The sequence below is a fragment of the Scaptodrosophila lebanonensis genome, unplaced genomic scaffold, assembly GCF_003285725.1.
Source record: "Scaptodrosophila lebanonensis strain 11010-0011.00,11010-0021.00 unplaced genomic scaffold, SlebRS2 tig00000001-arrow-pilon, whole genome shotgun sequence".
NCBI classification, from domain to species: Eukaryota; Metazoa; Arthropoda; class Insecta; order Diptera; family Drosophilidae; genus Scaptodrosophila; species Scaptodrosophila lebanonensis.
In genome coordinates, this window is record NW_022060529.1 from 11,715,811 (window position 1) to 11,737,555 (window position 21,745).

At 39.9% G+C, this 21,745-nt stretch overlaps 3 protein-coding genes across 3 annotated transcripts; 1 reads left to right on the top strand and 2 right to left on the bottom strand.

Annotated features, from left to right (window-relative positions):
- The first annotated feature begins 565 nt into the window (after positions 1-565).
- Positions 566-1,261, top strand: LOC115619950. The gene has a single exon (XM_030512979.1). It carries the CDS (start codon positions 566-568, stop codon positions 1,259-1,261), a length of 696 nt encoding a protein of 231 aa, XP_030368839.1.
- Positions 1,262-16,930: 15,669 nt separating this feature from the next.
- Positions 16,931-18,577, bottom strand: LOC115634222 (alpha-amylase A). The gene is made up of 2 exons (XM_030531813.1): positions 18,340-18,577; positions 16,931-18,283 (listed from the first exon to the last, which is right to left on the bottom strand). Exons 1-2 carry the CDS (start codon positions 18,514-18,516, stop codon positions 16,976-16,978), a joined length of 1,485 nt encoding a protein of 494 aa, XP_030387673.1. The 5' UTR covers positions 18,517-18,577; the 3' UTR covers positions 16,931-16,975.
- Positions 18,578-19,227: 650 nt separating this feature from the next.
- On the bottom strand, positions 19,228-20,880 carry LOC115634241 (alpha-amylase A). Its single transcript, XM_030531835.1, has 2 exons — positions 20,641-20,880; positions 19,228-20,584 (listed from the first exon to the last, which is right to left on the bottom strand). Exons 1-2 carry the CDS (start codon positions 20,815-20,817, stop codon positions 19,277-19,279), a joined length of 1,485 nt encoding a protein of 494 aa, XP_030387695.1. The 5' UTR covers positions 20,818-20,880; the 3' UTR covers positions 19,228-19,276.
- Positions 20,881-21,745: the final 865 nt, after the last annotated feature.

The window sequence follows — 21,745 nt, forward strand, 5'->3', positions numbered from 1 at the left end:
TTTTTAAGGGGCACTGACTAAATACTTTCGAAAATAAAGTCCGGAAAAGCTCAGGAGGTTAATAAATAACTCATATATAGTAGCAGAGAAGGGAAGAGAAAAATGCAGTGATGGCATTGACACTTTCGTGGCATGCAACAGGTGCCGTATTTAGTGGCCAAAAGCAAATTCATTTACGCTTGAAGCTTTCGGCCAGAGACTCGTTTCCAGCTGAAGCAACAAGTCAACATCGGAGCAGAAATGGAAAGTAAGGCCAGCAAAAGACGCCAACAGCTTTCCAAATGTTGATATTAGCCAGACCCAAATCAGACAAATCAAAAGTTGACCTTGGAGTGTGCAACCAAATTGCCACAGACACACACTTTCAAATCGTCGTAGATGCCGTTTCCGTTTCCACCGCCAGTGCGACTATGCTTCTCACTTCAAAGTAAATAAACGCCAAGCACCCATTTTTATTTCACTTCGCACAGCTCGCCTTCTCACTGATTAGAAAAAATATATAATACTTGTACACTTGAAGTTAACTTTTGGCTCAAATTATAATTTAAACGCGACTTGTCCCAAAATGCTGCCGATTTTCAGGTTCTTCATCGTTTCCAAGAGCACTGTGTTGGAGTACAACCTAGTGCTGGTGGTGGCGGGCATTATATTCATGTTGGACGTCTACCATCACGTGAACGCGAAGCAGAAGACGCTTCCCAACATATCACTGCGCAGCTACACTCTGGGCCTAATTCCGTGGCTGTCCTGGATGCGGGGACTGTCCATCGTCTCGTACATACTGAATGGCCTGCTCGGCATATGGATGGCCCGTCGACCGAGCTTCTTCAAGTATTGGGGCTATGTGCTGACCAGCATCATGTTGCTGATCTACACATTCAGCATCGCTGTGTCGCGCTTCTTCTTTCCCGACTTTGAGTTCTATTGCCATCTGCTAATAGAGGCAATCTGGACCGCCAATGAAATGGGCCTGCTGGAACGTGAGTTCGACTGCTGCGGCAAGGCCGGCGTTATAGACTACATCATGACTAATCGCACACCCTCGGCGATGAGCTGCTGCGAGGTTGAGGACTGTCACGGCTGCAAAAAGAGCTTCAATGATTTTCTGTGGAACATCGAAATGGAAATCGCACGCGACAACTTTACACTTTTTGTGATGATGTTGATTGGCCTGGTCATCATGACGATTTTCTTTCACAGCTTGGTTCTATTCCAGGATCCCTATGAACCGGAGTCCTCAACCTTGCCATCCTCATCATAGTTACTCTACATTTGTTACTGTTCAGCAAAACACGGCCTTCGCTGTGAACACTGGCTAATGGCTCATGCTCAAGTGCCTGAAAGGCGCTTACACGTATAATTAACCAAGCCCAGCAGATAAATAAAGGCAGCTAGGCGTCTGTACGAGTACGAGTGTGTGTTTGTTTGGGACTGGGGTGGAAGCTATAGCGCGGCTGGTAGTAGCTTTATTAACGAGCGACTGCATGCTTCGGCAAATTGAACTTTAATTCAAAGTTGATTATGTGTCCGCCTTTTTATGTGTACTTATAGTATATACAAGTATATATATGAGTTTGCGCTTGAGCTTGTTGCGCCTCATTAATCGAACTTAAAGCGTCATGGCAACAAGAGAAACAACGGGATCGGAAGCAAACAGCAAAATGCGACATTCAATACCGCTGCCTCGTGTCCATTTTAATGCCCATACTTAATTAGCTTTCAAAACAAAATGCCCCGAAAATATATTTTAATGGCTTCGAATAGCGGCGTTTATTGCCAGTAAGTGGATTTAGCAGTTGACTTGCGGGCGACTGTCGACGCTAACCACAGTAATCCTTATTGGCAACTGGCGAGCGTATGAAACAAATGATTATGCCTTTATGGATTTATGACAATATATATGTTCGTACATATAAAGGAGTACTTATATTATGTGCTTTAATTGCCGTTAAATAAATCGAAGCCATAAGCGTTCTTGTTATTTTCGTTGCTGGTGCCTCATGATTAATGGGAATGCTAACACGAGTTCCTGACTTCCACTCGGACAGATGGGCGAACAATATTTGTTAGCGCAGCAAAACAATAATTTTGTTCAATGGGATTTTACAGAACTGTCTTAATTTTAACTCGAATCGTTTTAACAAAATACTGAGATTTCCATACATACTTGTATTGAGAAACAGGCCCTGCAAGCAACAGGTTGTCTTCTCACAAACAATCTATGCAAATGCGCTCGAAATTAATTAAAAATAAATAGATACGAATACTTTATTTAATACTTACAAAATTAGTAAGTAACATTGTAACATTGAAATTATGGTTTCAATTTGGTTACTAAATTAATTATTGTTCCACACTTTCCCAGAGTGTAAATTATAAATCTTTCCATATGATATGGTTTTTATATATGTATTTTTACAATTCATAGCACTACTTATGGGCCAATTAAGCAATGGCTCGAAGAGTGAAGCCTTATACGAATATGTACATCGAAATTAATGTGCTGTCTCTAGTAAAAATCCTTAACATTCCTATACAAATGTGTCCTGGTAGACATTTGGAGTTTAATGCGCTTGTTCTGGGATAGCCGGAAAGCTTTTAAGCGATATCAAATTGTTGAGACAAAGAGTGAAAAGACTGAATGTATTAAACGCAGGGAAAGTGCGTGGCAGGCAAATAAAAATAAAACCATTTTCATAAAATGAAATTTTCATGAAGTTCTTCTTCTTTAAGGGAAATAGTTTTTGCCAACTTGCTTTGTCATTGCTTTTTTACTTTGTGTGCAATGATGTGACGGCTGAGGGCCATGGAGGCCATGAGGGACTGTGGGAGTTGTGTTGAGGCTGGTCCTGCACATTGCACGGCGGTGCATCCGTTGCGGTTTGTCTAAAGGAAGCACTGCCGCAAAATAAACAGCCAAAATTGCAACCGCAAAGGATGTGAAATGTAACAGGAAGTGTGCGAAATTTTTTCATTTTTTGTGCGGCGCCTTCTTCAGCAGTGCGCTTATTTGTGTATGTGTGTGTGTGTGTGTGTGCGTAGCATTCGAAACTTTATGACAATTTAATGATGTCGACATTTATAGTAGTAGTTGCCTTCTCAATTTTTCTCACACAATCCTTGACGTCACTGCGACACTTGGCCTTTTGCTCAGATAGCGCGTCCGTTCATTTGAAATTGAGAAAGAAAGTAAGCGTGGAAAGAAAGTCAGTGCCACCTATTCTGATGAGCAGCAGTTAAGAGATAGTGAGAGAGGGAGAATAATACTACATATCAAATATATATTTTACAACATGGCTGGCTACAACAGTGCATTATATTCAAAAGATGCCATCAAAATTAATAGCATTTCTCTGTGCAGGCACAACAGCAATGAAGGCTGAGCTTTCATTAATATTGCCAGGTGTGTTTATCTTTTTAAAACAGCCAGAGCGTATATGAGCATACGCAGTCCGCATTGTTGTATGTATCCTTCTAGTGCTGCATTCTGCAACCTGCATCCTGCTGCTGTTGCCAGCCAACAAATATTGTGACATAAATCAATGACTCCCATTGCAAGCTACGTTGAAAGCGGACGTTTATTAATAATTCAAGCAAATAATACATAAGTGTCCCAACATGTTTGCGCACTCGTGCGCATGTTTGTATTAGTAAGTATTATATTGTGACAGACATCGGCTATCACAGTCAGATTTTAATTGATTGAACTCACTGCCTTACCTCCTGTTGATGCTAAAATTGTGAAATGTTGTTTCTTATAATTTAATATCATATTAAAATGGTCGTTTTAATTAATCCTATGTCACCTTCAACATTATCTTTAATTCACTATTCCTTTCAATCAACACAAATTTTCAAATCATTTTCATATTCTTATTGTTCATTAAAAGCACCCCATTACCCCATTGGGTTGAAAACAACTCAATAATATTCTTAAACTATTTTCCAGGCGTCTTTTAAAAACAAAACATTCTTGTGACCTTTTGAATATTGTGCAAAAAGATGTAGTCTCAAATTTGATATGGCAGTCAACTTACCTCTGTGCTTTCAACTCTCTCACTTCTATTAAATGTTGTCATGCCAATTAGTAAAGACATGCAGGTACTCGTAAGCCTGTAAATTGTGCAATTTGTACACATTTTTGTGGTGCTCTGTTTTGTGCAAAAGTTTGTTTTTAAAGATGAAGTTGAAAAATATAACGCCGCACAACAGACAGAGCTATAATTATTATTGTAGTGTGTCTGCAGAATGCGCATGTAAACTGGTTGGTTGTTATTCTCATTTCAAAGTAATATAAAAATTAATTGCTTAACTTTGTACATAAATTAAAGGGCCAATAATGGCGTACTACCAGTACCACTGCATTGTTATATGCGAGAAGGTCATTTAGGGTCCCAAGTTTGACTTTGGGCGACGTTGCCAAAACTGTCGCTCACTGTTGTTTTGAAGGAAACATTATTTATAAGTCAGACAACAGAAATAACCGCAAAATGCAGCCAACAAAAGTCGACTTAAAACTTTTTAACAAAAACCAAAGGTAACAGCAGAATATGTGTGTGGGTATTTGCATTTTTCAACATTTTCATTAGCAATTTGGAAAGCAAAAAGAACAAATGTTGGACGAGTTACCAAAAAGAAAGCAAATCAAGATTTACGTTGGAAGTTTTATTTTCATTAAGCATTAGTTAGGTATATTTTGGCATAATTTTAAAGCGAATCGGTTTTGTCACAAAGAGACAGTCAGCTGGTTTGCAAAATTTACCCTAAGAACTATTTGTATGTCTTACAAAATGCCTTATTGGACACAAGACGTACGAGCAGTCAAGTAACCACAAGTCCTTACTCCGTCGTTTATACAAATGACATATGGAATTACAAATAATAATTTCATTGTTGAAATTAAAGGCATGAGTTACTTCTATTCTGCTTCATTTTCTACATTGTAATTGATTGATTAACTGGAGAGGCTTGTTAAGGAGCTTTGAGGCCAGGCTGATGTAAAGATAACATTTATATGCATTTCTCTACCATATTTATGTTGCCATTTTAATTGCCGAATGTACCAAAATCTGACCAACAGTATGTTGGATATTAAAAAGCCCCTTGAGTGTTTGAGTTTCTGGGTAATAGCTGGATACTGTTGGCTGTATTATATCCAACCGATTCAGCCAAAGCTCAACAACGATGCAAAGAAGGCACATAAATTTCTACACACCTAGCCATTATGGGGCACTTGACCTCGTGGCACCACATTTTCAATGTACAAGCCGCTGGGAGGAGGAGAGCAATTAATCAGGTCACCATTTCCTTTGTTTCTGCGCTGTCATTAAATAAAATCATTATGCTACTTAATTAACTTTTTCTGAGAGAACTTGTATGGCTCTGCGAAGAAGGCAAGAGTTATGCACTTGTCACCTTGTGTTGGCGTGAGGATCTTACCTAAGGGTCACTGGCCTTCTGTCTTCTCTCGTGCACGGGCAGGAGCTGCCTAACCTATCCTGACCTATAATCATCAAGACTTTAACATGAATGAAATATGATATATGCAGCTAGCGGCGGCAATCCATAGCCCAAATTTTAATTACGTTTTCTTTTATACAAATCATTTACCTTTGAGGTCAATCCGAGAAGGTAAATAAAACTTTATTGGGAAGGTATTTCGCTGTAGCCATAGTAAGTCAATAATGCGCACAAGCTGTTTCAATACAAGTTTAATTTGGAGGGTATGTATATTGACTGATATTCTCACACACTTCACTCAGTAACTTCGTTTGCGTTTTATTTGCATAATCAGTACTAAGCAAATTTACAGCTTCTTCTCCATGGATGCCTTTCACTTATGTAGTATGTATGTATGTGTATGTACATGAGTCCAAACACATCCATGAGTAACACATAGCACATACTCGTGCTTGCGTAAATCTTAAAGTTGTACCTCGAGTTATTTGAGCTGAGACCTCATAAAGTTAAATTAACGCTTAATCTGAGGTTATGGCCTTCCAACCTCCCAGACACCCACACACACACACACACACACACACACACACACACACACACACATAGACACACACGAACAGACATTTTCCTGCCCGGTGTTTCGTTTTCAATTACACTTAAACTTTAAGCGCGTTGGAGATTCGTTCTTTCCACTTTGTTTTTCTTTTGTTTTGGAAAATTTCTTTTTAAAATCATCAACATTGCTCGAGTGCTTCATAATTTTATTAGAGAGAATATTTTGTGTGAGATTTCTGCCACGTGCTGCAAATATTTTGCGGTATTTAGCGTTATGTTGGCCGCGTATATTCGAGTATGCATGTGTGTGTGTTTGTAGGGATGTTCTTAAAATCCGCCTTCTCCGACTTAGCCAGCTTCAACACATCGCGAGTCTGGCCATCAAGCATATGCACACTCTCAACATCCTCCTCCTCAGCCCCGATGTTGTGCCTGGAGTTGATTGTGGGCTTAACTGTTTCTTACTTGGCCAGAGAATAGGCCCACTTTTCACATCGTTCCGCACGTGGCTGGCATTTTAATGGCGTATCACTTTGTTTGTTTTTTTATAGCCTAATGCGAAAAGTTCTGCACATTTCCTTTAGCCTCCCTTGTTACGGCATGCCTCTGCACTTTAGTTAATATTCTGGTTAATTTAATTTCCAAACCAAAAGGCTTCCAGCTGTTGTTATTGTTGTGCGGTCAGTAAGTATCTTAACATTACTTTTTTTTGCTTCCACACTTTTCCCTTACTAACTACTTTTTAATTTAGGCATTCGTGTGGCCACTGGATAGCTTACTCTCTGAGCCTCTGGGCTGCAAATCAATTCCAGCTAAATCATTCACCTCGCATGCGAGCCATTCGTGTTAATTTATGCGATGCCACAATCAGAACGGTGGGTTTGTCAGCTCAAATCGTATTTTGAGGACTTAAATGGCAGCACATCTTTACATGAGTGCCGGCATTAATTATGCACATACTTACTCTGCCACGACTCTGATTGATTGATTGATTGACTCATTGTCTGACTGCCTGACTGGCAGATGAAAATGCCAAGCAACGTTCGGCGAGTGGAAAAAATATAAAAATATTGCATACTCTTTAATCATCAAAGCCACTTACTTTGTGAATAAATGGAGAATATGAAATAAAAGTGCGATGTGCACACAATTTTCGTTTGCAAATGCTTTTTTATAACAAGGACAAAAGTAAACATTCCTTACTGGCATTTTTGGAATGCAAGTAGTATTGCTGCCTCTCTGTCACTTTGACAACTAAAGTAGCAACAAGCATAATAATAAACCAAAATATTTGCTGTTGAGTGAAATGCAATAAATGGAAAATGCACAAAAATGCCTCTCACAACAACCAGTAGGACCAAAAATAAAGGGTGACTAACTCATACATACATACTACGCGTATACATGCCTATATACAGCCTCATAACTGAGCAAAAGTAATGCCTAAATAACAATGAGTAGCTTAATTCTAAGCAGCCAGAAAAAAGGAAAAGAAACCAGAAATGGCAGGAAACATGGTTGTGAACAAATGGCAAACAAATCGACAAACAATTTCAAGTGTGCAAATGCTAAATACTAGACCAAATGCTCAACTTGACCAATAAAAAGTAAATGACAAAGGCATTTCCACAGCATACACACACACACACACACACATAAACACATACGTGTACGTGGACACCCTCAGACACGCTCCCAGAGCCACAAGTTGGCCGCAAGTTAAATACACGCACACAAAAGAAATGGCAATGAGAATGGCAAAGTGTAAAAGGAAAACCGAAAAACATACGAAATCAGTTAGGAACGAGCTTTTGGCCAGCAAAGCTATTTGCATGGCACTTAAAATAGAAAGGGCTGCAGAAAAACCAAGAAATTCCGATTTGGGCAGCAAAACGAATATAATGAAAATATCTCGATGAGAGGCGAGCCAGGAAGCAAGCAAGAAAAAACATACAGACTAAGCTGAGGCTGCAACTGGGGCCGAGCTTGAGGCTGGACCAATGTGATAATTCGTTGCGGTACAAAAGACATACAAGCCAAAAGCAAATTAGGCAAGAGACAAAGGTAGAGGTAATTGACATTATTCAGTGCCGAGCATTGCAGTTTATTGCTCAGCCACCTCTCTATCAACAAGCCAATGCTGTTGCCCTCAATATGCAGCTGCCATAGAAATAGTGTCAGCTCACCAACCAAAGAGGGAGAAAACATTTTGCTGGCCAAGGTCTATGCGCTTGCTTGTTTGTTGTTTGTATTTGCTGCTGACAATGACATTTGCAGACTAAAGTGTTAGTCAACGGCCTGCCTGTCTTTCAGTCACTCATCCAGGCGAGCAGAAGCCGCCCAGAGCCAGCAAGCGTCATTGTTGCGTCAAGTGAATAAATCGAGCACGTAGGCAAACGAGGCACACTGGTCTAGGTGACTGACAAATAGGCCTCAATGACGTAGTCGGAGAGCGGCAAAGTAGAAGCGAGAGGGGTCGGGCAGTGGTGAGGATGCAGGAACACATGCTAACTCTGACCTAATTGCCTGGCAAGCACATGCACATACGCATTCATTGTGCGAGTGTTTGCTGCTAAGCTTAAATACATTTTCATTGCATACTTTCAGGCTGCTAAATACAAACACATACGAGTAAATAAGTACATGTGTATGAATACTTGTATGTGTTGAATTATGCCAAATAAGCTGTTGTAGTTAACACTGAAATGACACTGATGTTTTAAGGAAGAAACAAATCGAAGCAGCCAGCACATTTTTTTCTATAAAAACGAGTTGCAGTCATCGTTATCAAATGCTCTTCAATGCTAGAATCAATCAATCGGATTATAATTCCAAATTGCTCTTTGTTTTTTGTTGTTGGTGGAGTTTCTCGATTTACTTTAATGAAGTTCTTCAAAAAAGGGCTATTCCATACAGAGTTGTAGGTTTTCTTATCAAACTGCATGTGCGACCTTTTTCATAAACTTTTTTATCAAGACGGATTATACATTCTTTTACTTTGTTTAAAAATTAATTCATTGACCTTATTTTCCCGTCGAAATTAGAATAAATATTGAAACTATGATAAAGCATATTTAGAAAATGGAGGAATCTATAATAATAAATACTATTTATCCATTATCTACTATTTAAAAATATAAATATCCAGAGCCACAGCTTTTGAAAATGCTTTTTGATATATTTATTATATAAATGCTCGGCATGAAAATGGTAGTTAGATCTTAATAAAATAATAATCGACGTGTTTCTTTTTCAATGATAAATATTTCATACATAAAAGTCTAAGTATTTTTTCCTAATCCCTAAATATTGCAAAAAAAAGCTTTTGTTCATGTAACCTCTTATTTGATTTAATCAAAGACCTCAATATTTATTACCTTTTTTGATGTATTCTGTTCACTTAGCTATCGAGTGCAGCTGGAGCTGTTGACGAAAGGGCCATGGCACTCCACATTTGAAATTTAAACACGCATAAATACACAGTGTTGAAAACAAAGCGCGGCCTTTTATTAAAACTCAAAAAACCAACTAAGGTGACAAATTGTTAAATAAAAAAGCCAGATGTTCCTTTAGTAAAACGGACACATTTCGAATTTGGAACAGATTCATAACAAAACAGTCGTTGTGTGTTTCTTTTAGTACTTACATTATCAGGTAATTATATTATTATGAACTTCGTAAATTCTACTTATCTTAGTTTGCACTCCAATCTTGTAAATTCTCTGTAGTTTCTGAATATACAAATTATATTTCACTAGAATGCCATAAGCAGCCCATACGCGTTGGTTCCACTAAGTATTTTGATTAACGACGATACAATGATCTGATTAGTTTTAAGCTTTAATTTGATTAGAGAGATGCACTTAATTTGCAAACGTCTCCAAGACCCAAAATAGAAAAACAAGAACATCAACGACTTATTTGCTGTAAAACTCTATCTATAAATTGAAAAAATCAGCCAAGAGGCAATGGAGAATGGAGAAGGCACACACACAAGTACAAAACACATTTGGAAAATGCAAAATTGAAACACGCATATTGCGCATTTATATGCCCCGCACACTTCTCATCACACAGCCCAACGTTGTAAAAATATTTCACTTTAATTTTGTCGATTTGTGCTGCATGCTTCTGGTTCTTGTTTTCATTGTGCGCTGCATACTCGTGCTTTTGAGCGTGCTTATTTATTTTCACGATCTCTTCGCACGTTACGCATACGCAGCGTATTTATATATTTGTACACTGAGAGAACTGATTGGAATAGGCAAAAAAAATCGAAAACTTTCGAATTGAGCCTGTAATAGCTTTGATATATAATTTCACTTATTTGTGGCATAGTTGTTTGTAAATTATACGTTAACATAGGCTGTGAAAGTTTGTCTATTGTATTGATCCCCACAATGCGTTTTCTTTTTGCCTAATATCGAGATGAAGAAAGACGACAGAGAGTCTACTTATAGAAGAGAAGGAGATAAGAGAAAGTCGCACTCTATTTCAACAGCTGCACTTACAGTGAAGAGTAGAAATTAACAAAACCAATTATAGGAGTGCAAGTGCTAATGACACCGCACTAATTATAGCAATAATGTAGGTACTTATTTATACATGAACATACATGCAATATATGTTGAATTTAATAAAGAAACAGGCATGTTAATAATTCAGTTCAATTTTTGAAATGGAATCAAGAACGGCACAACACAAAAACGCGTCTGTTTTTTCTGTGTACATACTTATTTACATATGTGCCTCGGCAAGTGTGTGTGATGATTTTTGTTTTCTACGCGTCGGTTTTACTTTGTGCATACATACAATACTCATACATACATATATGAACATTTATATGTATACGTACATATTATTTTGTCTGCACGTTCTCTCTCCTTTTTTCATTTAATTTCTTGTTTTTTATTTGTTTCATTTTGCGTGAAATACGCGATGCGTTCTGATGAATGTTTGCATGTGCATGTATGCGTGTAATACGTGCACGTATGTGTATTTGCGCGAGTGTGTGTGTGTGTGTGTGCGAATGTAACTGCAAGCGGGCAATATCAGCATTTTATTTTCGCCGCCGCTTTCTCCGGTATATCATTTTTAGTTTGCTTTTGCTTTTTTCGTCAGCTTCCGCTCGTCGGCGGCGGCATCCGCCATCATCATTGCTGCCATTTTGTGCGCACTGACCCGCTTTTTTGCTCTCTTCCCATTACATTTGGTTTGGCTTGCTATTTTTACTTCAGTTCTCCTCTTTTTCCTCCTTTTTTTATTCAGCTTGCTTTCAGTCTTGCTTACTTATTTATAGTATAACTGTTTCATTGTTGGACCGCGGGCCATGCACATGAACCCTACGAGCTAGTATATGTGTGTGTGCATGTGTGTGTGTGTGTAGTTGCAAGCATGCCTGCTAGTGTTTGTGTAGGGTGCACGAAATCTGTTGTGCCATGTAGTTTTCATGTTAAACGCGCTCAAAATTAATGGTCGCAGAAACACATACAGGCAGTGAGACGCACACATGTATCGGTGTGTATTTGTGTATGAGTGTATGAGTGTATGGGTGTATATGGCTGTAGTTGGTTTAGAAATAGAAACGAGCGCTATCGTTACAAATGTGCTTTCCGCTGCCTGTCAGCAATGCTACAACTCGCCTCGTTGTTCATCCTTCGCCCTTGCCCACGTCCTTGCTGTCCTTGCCATTGCCACAGTTTCGTTGATTTCGATGTTGTCGCTGCCTTGCCACTGGCCCACGGGCCATGTCTCTTCGCATGCATTTAATATTTGCTCGTAGCTAAATCAAATTGTTTTTTCTGCTTCATTTTTTGCTCGTATTTGGCTCACTTTGTTTTTGTCTCTGCATCTTATTCTCTTGTTTTCAGCGCTGTGCGCGAGACGAGGCCACATAAAAAATTGAAGATAAATGTCTGAAAATGTAATTTTTAAAAGCCCTAATATCCCACGTCCATTTTCGCTTGCTTGTTTGTTTCACTTTGTTTAGATTTCCATGGCACGCCGCGCAATGCGCACTTTCAAATGATCGCACCCTGAACGCAATGTTTGCACCACTTCCAGCTGTTGGGCGATAACAAAATTAAACAATGAATTTCAATTTGTTTTTCCACTTTGGGCACGTTATGCAATATAACAAAGCTAACTACCCACCAACCGTTGCAACATAAACGAAAAGAACGCCAGACAGTAATTGATAATATCTTGCAGCTATTTTTGTTAACAATGCAAATTTAATTTATTGGATGTAATGTTGCAAACATTCCTTGAAAAAGTTTTTTCTTTCTTTATTTAAAAAGAAAGTATAAATTTAAAAGTACAATTGAAAATAGTACCCGCTTACAGAGAAACACTCGACATTCATAATTAAAAATGCTAAAAAAAAAAAACATTTAGGGAATATGTTTACATGCTTGACTGTTAGCTGGTTAGAGGAAACAAAATGTATTCCTCCAGTAAAATCCTCAATTTATATGGATTAATAAAATAAAATCATTAATAATCATGGGTGTATTCGTGCCTTCTAAAAACAATATCTTCATATGAAAGTGATTGTTTGTATTAAGCATCTTTTAAAAAAATGATATTATTATGTTTATGCTAGTCCTGAAGCAGCAAAGAGTTATTTTATAAGTTCAACCGGACAATAAAAGTTTTCAATACATATTTGCACAATCAAGGCTCCCCTATAAACTATTGAATTTCGTGGGATCGTAAGTTTAGCTTATGAACCATAGTAATAATTATTATTATTAATAGTTATTATTTTAATAGTCCACTAATATAGTATATATTAATAATCAACAAACATACTTGTAGTATATGTTTGAAGACGCCTAATTGTTGTGCCCATACAATAGGCTTGCTGGTAGATTTTTCTTGGTGTTCCGTTCATAAAAAGTAAAAACTTCAATTACTATTCTATCCAGCCCATCCGCATTGACGACCACATACTCACACACACACATACGCACACCAGCACATACCCGTACATACAAATGGAAATATCTTACCACACAGGCGCTGCAAAATACTGACAGCTAACATGGCATTAATATTTAAAAGTCAGCCTCGGAACTTGTTTGACAGCCTGTCAGAGCGTGTTTCCCCAGCAAAGGGTAGCCAATATTACCGAGCTGACGTCAAATCGAAAAAATATATGAGAGCTTACGTGGAGCATATGACAGTTCTTGAGAAATTTGGAAATATGTAAGAAAAAATGCCACGAGCGGTGGCTTACATTGCGCTGCATTGCCTTTAAAATTTATAATACACTATTTGGAAAAAAAAATTGCCTTATATATGCGTATACATATTGAATTATAAATACTTGTAAGCTCAAGAAAGTCACATGGTTGTGTTTTATTTATATTTCGGCTAGCAGCTGCAAGCGCCCAACAATGGCGGCCATCAGTAGCAGCAACAAAAATAAAAATGAGACACTGGAAGCATTATTCATATTTCGTTACTTTGCATAAATACAGAAAATGTTTTCCTTTGTCAGCAAATTTTAAATTAATTTTTTTCTCTTGTCGTACCTCAATGCAGACGCCAATGTCCCAGATGCTAAGACCCGGCTCTGTCGCCTCCCTACTTCCTGGTTAGCTTGTCAGTTAGAAGTCTATCGCAGGAGTCGCGATGTTGGTCATGAAACCGCAATCTAGACATGTTATGCTTATACGCACATGCACACACACACACACACACACAAAGACGTATATAATTTTTGATGCGACTTGATATTTTTGCTCTTTTTTATGCTTCATGCAGATGGATTTTTCTTCACAGGAACAGACGCAGTCTACACACACCCACACAAGCACACAAATGAAAGTTGTCGAGCGCAAAAGGAAAACACACACACACACACATGCATACACCCTCTAAATCACAATCTTTCCCTGAGCATATGAAAATTGCGTTTTCGTAATAAAAACTCAAGTCAAGTCGAGTTTATCTGTCCTGTACGTACGAGTACGTTCAGAAAACTGATTTACTTTGCAATTTTATGACTTTATTAAGAATTATGCGATGTTTTGAATATATTTACAATACAATCTGCATAAGAGGCAGGAAGTTGAAGCAGGAAACTCAACTTTATACACAAAATGCACTCACGCATGTGTGTGGGCGCATCCTTCTTACTACCCTGTAGTTCCACTACAGTCGAGCAACTCATTTCAACAAAAAATTTCTCACGTCTCTACTACTACTACTACTACTACTACTATGTACATTTTGGCTAGAAAAGGACGCAGAACTCATAAAAATATTATTGTTGTATAAATTTAATATTCATTCATTATGTTTGAAAATTCTAAATTAAAGTAATTTGAATAGCTACGGATAGCACTTGTTTGCTCTGGTCTGGCACTCGTTTCATGAAAAGAATGTTACTTTAACTAAAATTAATTCGAGTTCTTAACCTAAAATATAGTTTTCTGCTTCAACAAACTTTCATCAAAATTACTATTCCAAATTAACATACATTTCTTTCCAATTTATTATTCGTTTTAGCTAGTTAGAACAAAATTGTTTAATTTATAGTAATGCATTAAAGAAATTTCTCTCATTTCAAATTTGGGAAGAACAGCTATGGATGGAAATGCAATTGAAAGCAAATATAAATATAGTTCATAACTAATAATAATAATTTTAATATCTTATATTTTTTTAAAAATTGGTTTGCATATATATTTAGTATAATTTTCACGTCTACAATTCATTCAATTAGTATTTTATACATTTAGTCTTTATGTGTGCGTATATGAGTCGCCTGGGCTTTATTTATTTAGCTGCTTACCTATGTTATTTAAAAACAGCAGTCAACAACTTTCATTTAAATTTCTTTAAGTTCCAAACATAACTTAATACTACAACGAAGTTATCTTAAAACATTTTTATTTTTTGTCATAAACATTCTATAGGCTTTGCCTATGGATGGGCTAAGAACTAGCGTAATTGTAGACCCGCCGAGCAACAGGGTGACTGTGTTTACTTCGGTGTACAAAACGGGATATGTGTGTGTACGTGTGTGTGCGTGTGTGTATGTGCCCCACTTGACCTCTAGTAAATGACATGAAAATCCTTTGATATAGCTTCGCACATATATTCATATCAGGGCAGGCAATGGACGCAAGTTATGAGTGCATATTTTTATGCAACCGAATTGTACATTGACTTGCCAGGAAGCAGCAACATTACGGTATGTCCTTCTGTGCAGCTGCTGCTGCTGCTGCTGCAGCTGCAACTGAAGCTCCAGCTCTCTTCTCTACTACATACTTGTAGATATACAACACATACATACATACCTATGTCTACTTATTTGCCCTACAGATTTAAATGGATGCTATTGCTGTTGCAATGTACAACGTAGAGAGTGGCACAAAAAGCACAAAATTTGCTCGTGCTTGTGTGATGAGCACAAATAACTGCATTGTTGGTAAATCGTAGCATGCATGCCACTTAAACACACACATACACATACACATACACACATAACTGACAAATGGTAATGTGTTTGTGTGCGTGCTTTATGTAAGCTGCCGGATAATGTGCCATATTTATGGTAAGTCGAAATGCGAGTCATGCGGCAATGAAACTGGTAAAAACGTCATGAACTACTATTTCAATGGCAAAATATTTTTTGTTAATAAATTGGCTTCAATTACTCACACACGGCATGCTTTGCACCTGCGTTTGTCAGCTCCAATGGCCCTCTTATCGGCATTGACCCATCTTGAGCTTTGTGCCCTGAAATTTAATTAATTTGAAAATGTTTTAAGTGTGCTTTTAGGCGCTTTCGGCTTTTCCACATAAATTCCTCCGTTGCGTTCTGTGATAAGAGCTCACTTAGAGCAGGGCACTTGATAAACCTGGCAAGAATTACGGCCTCTGGCTTTTGTTAGCCAAACTTGTCCCTCTCCTCTCAACCCTTCTACTATCTACTTACATATATTTTATTTGTCGACTTTTCTATTCCCTGTTCCAAGAACATGGTTTTTTTTTCAGTAATATGTAAGTTTTTACTGAAATTTAAATAAAATGGTTAAACAAAAGGCATAATTATCGCAGTTAAAAAATATGCATATACTTGTAGATGTAAATATGTGTAAAAACATATGTATGTATATGCCACGACACTCACGGCAACAATAACAGTATTTGGTCGCATTGTGCTCGGGGGTTACATTTTGGATTAAATGTCCCTTTAACGCTTTTTTAATGCATTCAATACGCAAGCAGTTGAAAAAATGCAAAACAGCTTCCAATTTAATGATGTTTATCAAAAGGTAGATAATTTTATAAAATTTTTATAAGAAATACATACCTCTCTGTTGTACATTTTACGTACTTGTGGCTTTGGTTGGCTTAGAGTTGAAAGTCGCAGATGAAAATTCTATCCATTTTGAAGATCGGTCGGTGGCTTCGGCGAAACCATCCATATATGTGTCTGGCATGTATCTTCAGGAAGATAATTACAGTAATATTTAGGGCCCCTTCGCCACTTTGATTTAAAACTGGCTAATCCAAAAGTAAAATTTGTGACTGCACTTTTCAGTGTTCTGTAATCCGTCTGATTAAAAAACAAAATTTTTTTGTAAAAGGTGGCTTGTCTTCTTTGCGCTTTAACTGGTGCCAGCTCTTTAGCTCGTGCTTTTATCCATCTTCTTCAGACCATCTATACTCTGACTTTAAGATCCGCAAAAGAGTTAAGTTTATCTTCATTCTATTCTTCTTCTATGAATATAAATTGAAACCGCACTTCCTTATATTTATTTTATTAATAAACATAAAAAGCATCGAAATCAACACAAGGATTAACAATTTTAAGCTACACACCCATGAGTTATTAGATTTATTTCCATAATATAGAATAAATCTTGAAGAGAAATTCTATCTACACTTTTCCTATTGATATCGTTTTTAAAAGGGTCTCTTTATTAAGGTCATACTTTTTCGATTACAACTTGGCATTGACATGAAGTGCCACAACACCGTCCTCTTCCGAGGTGCGAATTGTAATTGTGGCGCGTCCATCGGAGCCCACTGTAACACTCTTGCCGGTGCAGGAGGAGCCGTTCTTGGTGCCTGAGATTACATCGCAGTAGGTGCCGGCGGGCAGGCCAGTCTGCACCGAGCTGTTGAAGTCGTAGTTGTCGTTGTTGAAGGCCACGAATCCCTTGCTGCCACGACTGAACGCGATCTGGTTGCTGCCATTGTCCCACCAGTTCTGCACACTGGTGCCCTCGACGGCATTTCTGAAGCCAACCATGTTATAGATCTGGCGCCAGCGATGTTCGCAGACCCAGCCACCGCTGCAAGAGCTGTCCGCATTGAATACGGGCGAGGCAATGTTGTTGCCATCGGTAGTGGGCGGACCCTGATCGGTGTCGGTGAAGTCAAACGAGGACATGATGCGGGGCGTGCCGAAGGGATGCGCCAACATGAAAGCGGAAGCCATTTTGTATTGCTTGGACACCTTGTAGGTGAGTACATCAGCGCCACCAGCGCCATGTCCACGCTGGTTGTCGTGATTATCGACAAACACCAAGGAGCGGTCAGAGTCGGCAAAGCCCCAGGCGGTGCCCCAATTCTTCAGATACTGCAACTGGTCCTTGCCACGGAACACCTTGCCAATGGAGTCGGAATGGCGGAACTCAGTAACGGCACCCAATCCGGTATATTCAAACTTGCTGATCGACTCGCCGCCCATGTCAATGACCTCCTGGAAGATGTACGGCTTAGCTCCAGACGGAAAACCATGTGCGGTATTAAGGTTGTTCAGACGGTTGTAGATGACAGCCAAATCCTGGGGCCACATATGCTTGGCAGCATCCACACGGAAGCCGGCGACGCCCAGCTCAGTCAGATGGTTGAGGAAATCAACGATGCGATCCTGCACCCAAGAATTGGCTTGGTTAAGATCGCGCAGACCAACCAGCTCGCAATTGCGCACATTGGTGGCATCATTGTAGTTGGTGATTGAGCAGGTCGGATTGAAGTCCAGCGACGAGTAAGGCACAGCAGGGTAGCTCTTGCTACTTGGCTGCGCAGTGCTGCCACCAGTGCCAGTGTTGCCACCATCAGCGGCCATGTGATTGAAGACCACATCCACATAGGTGCGGACACCCACGGCATTACAACGTTTCACCATGCTGGCGAACTGCTGCTCGTTGCCCGAGCGAGTTTCAAGTTTGTAGGAAATGGGCTGATAACGTTCCCACCAAGGACGACTTCCACTCACAGCGTTCTCGTTCACCGGAGACACCTGAGGGAAAACCGCGTATTTAGCACTTATTCAACATTAATAAATCTTAGGCTCACCTGCAGGCCCGCAAAGCCCTTGGGTCCCAAGAAATTCTCACACTCGGCCGCAATGTCGTCCCACTTCCACTCGAACAGATGCACCATGCCGTTGCGGCCTGCCACATAGTTGGTGGCAAACTGTGCGTTGGCGAGCGCCAGGAAGGCGATGCACACCAAAGCCTTTGTAACTATCATTCTGCTGTTTCTTCTTCTGCGTCTGCTCTTGTTGCTAATTCTTGGTCGCAACCAAGTTTCTCACTGAGCTTCACGTGAGTGCAGCTCTCGTTTTTATAGCGGCTGGTCAACGTATAAAAAAAGAACATAAACAATACGATTGGTATTGGCTGACATCAGTCACGGGTATGAGTGAGTGAGTGATTTGCGATGCAAATTGTTTTAGTTTCAGATCGGTCGGTGGCTTCGGCGAAACCATCCATATATGTGTCTGGCATGTATCTTCAGGAAGATAATTACAGTAATATTTAGGGCCCCTTCGCCACTTTGATTTAAAACTGGCTAATCCAAAAGTAAAATTTGTGACTGCACTTTTCAGTGTTCTGTAATCCGTCTGATTAAAAAACAAAATTTTTTTGTAAAAGGTGGCTTGTCTTCTTTGCGCTTTAACTGGTGCCAGCTCTTTAGCTCGTGCTTTTATCCATCTTCTTCAGACCATCTATACTCTGACTTTAAGATCCGCAAAAGAGTTAAGTTTATCTTCATTCTATTCTTCTTCTATGAATATAAATTGAAACCGCACTTCCTTATATTTATTTTATTAATAAACATAAAAAGCATCGAAATCAACACAAGGATTAACAATTTTAAGCTACACACCCATGAGTTATTAGATTTATTTCCATAATATAGAATAAATCTTGAAGAGAAATTCTATCTACACTTTTCCTATTGATATCGTTTTTAAAAGGGTCTCTTTATTAAGGTCATACTTTTTCGATTACAACTTGGCATTGACATGAAGTGCCACAACACCGTCCTCTTCCGAGGTGCGAATTGTAATTGTGGCGCGTCCATCGGAGCCCACTGTAACACTCTTGCCGGTGCAGGAGGAGCCGTTCTTGGTACCTGAAATTACATCGCAGTAGGTGCCGGCGGGCAGGCCAGTCTGCACCGAGCTGTTGAAGTCGTAGTTGTCGTTGTTGAAGGCCACGAATCCCTTGCTGCCACGACTGAACGCGATCTGGTTGCTGCCATTGTCCCACCAGTTCTGCACACTGGTGCCCTCGACGGCATTTCTGAAGCCAACCATGTTATAGATCTGGCGCCAGCGATGTTCGCAGACCCAGCCACCGCTGCAAGAGCTGTCCGCATTGAATACGGGCGAGGCAATGTTGTTGCCATCGGTAGTGGGCGGACCCTGATCGGTGTCGGTGAAGTCAAACGAGGACATGATGCGGGGCGTGCCGAAGGGATGCGCCAACATGAAAGCGGAAGCCATTTTGTATTGCTTGGACACCTTGTAGGTGAGTACATCAGCGCCACCAGCGCCATGTCCACGCTGGTTGTCGTGATTATCGACAAACACCAAGGAGCGGTCAGAGTCGGCAAAGCCCCAGGCGGTGCCCCAATTCTTCAGATACTGCAACTGGTCCTTGCCACGGAACACCTTGCCAATGGAGTCGGAATGGCGGAACTCAGTAACGGCACCCAATCCGGTATATTCAAACTTGCTGATCGACTCGCCGCCCATGTCAATGACCTCCTGGAAGATGTACGGCTTAGCTCCAGACGGAAAACCATGTGCGGTATTAAGGTTGTTCAGACGGTTGTAGATGACAGCCAAATCCTGGGGCCACATATGCTTGGCAGCATCCACACGGAAGCCGGCGACGCCCAGCTCAGTCAGATGGTTGAGGAAATCAACGATGCGATCCTGCACCCAAGAATTGGCTTGGTTAAGATCGCGCAGACCAACCAGCTCGCAATTGCGCACATTGGTGGCATCATTGTAGTTGGTGATTGAGCAGGTCGGATTGAAGTCCAGCGACGAGTAAGGCACAGCAGGGTAGCTCTTGCTACTTGGCTGCGCAGTGCTGCCACCAGTGCCAGTGTTGCCACCATCAGCGGCCATGTGATTGAAGACCACATCCACATAGGTGCGGACACCCACGGCATTACAACGTTTCACCATGCTGGCGAACTGCTGCTCGTTGCCCGAGCGAGTTTCAAGTTTGTAGGAAATGGGCTGATAACGTTCCCACCAAGGACGACTTCCACTCACAGCGTTCTCGTTCACCGGAGACACCTGAGGGAAAACCGCGTATTTAGCACTTATTCAACATTAATAAATCTTAGGCTCACCTGCAGGCCCGCAAAGCCCTTGGGTCCCAAGAAATTCTCACACTCGGCCGCAATGTCGTCCCACTTCCACTCGAACAGATGCACCATGCCGTTGCGGCCTGCCACATAGTTGGTGGCAAACTGTGCGTTGGCGAGCGCCAGGAAGGCGATGCACACCAAAGCCTTTGTAACTATCATTCTGCTGTTTCTTCTTCTGCGTCTGCTCTTGTTGCTAATTCTTGGTCGCAACCAAGTTTCTCACTGAGCTTCACGTGAGTGCAGCTCTCGTTTTTATAGCGGCTGGTCAACGTATAAAAAAAGAACATAAACAATACGATTGGTATTGGCTGACATCAGTCACGGGTATGAGTGAGTGAGTGATTTGCGATGCAAATTGTTTTAGTTTCAGATAGCAGTGGGGTCTGCACTAAGTACGTATATATCTATCCATTGACACTTCTGGTCTGTGATAAGATAGCAAACGATGTATAGTGGACTGGAGGCAATTTTCCTGTAGGGCTCTAACGACTCTTATATATTGGAAGGGTATACTAGCTTTTTCGTTTTTCATTTTATATTCTACTAAAGCTCAGCAGATTATGCTTGTACAAACACCTCTCTATTGCGGACAGAGGAATGTTTCGAAATTGACTCATCTCGTCATTCTGTTTCATGATACTCGTATTATATATTCACAATCATATAAATATCTGACCCTTAAATACTCCATTCCCCTTCACCAAATTATTTAAAATGCTAAGAATATGGGGGATACAGAAAATATACAAATATATCATGAATCAAAATTATACAAATTTATTAAAATCTTTTGCACATAAACCTGCCCCCATAGAACCACTGTACGCGCGGTATCTGAAAGTCAATCACGGCCCCAACGATGCAAGCGATTGGCAAAAGCTGTTGTCCAAATACCAGGGTCTGTCAACTGATATCATTTAAAACGTATCAAATCGAAATAACTTAGTGCCCACACGACGCTGAATTCCCTTACTGTGATTCGATTAACGTACTCAAATTGTGACGATGCTGCTATAAATTACAAGAACTTGTGGAAATGTCCAATAAATAATTGAAAGAGCTAGGTGAGGTGAGAGCAAAGTACGGG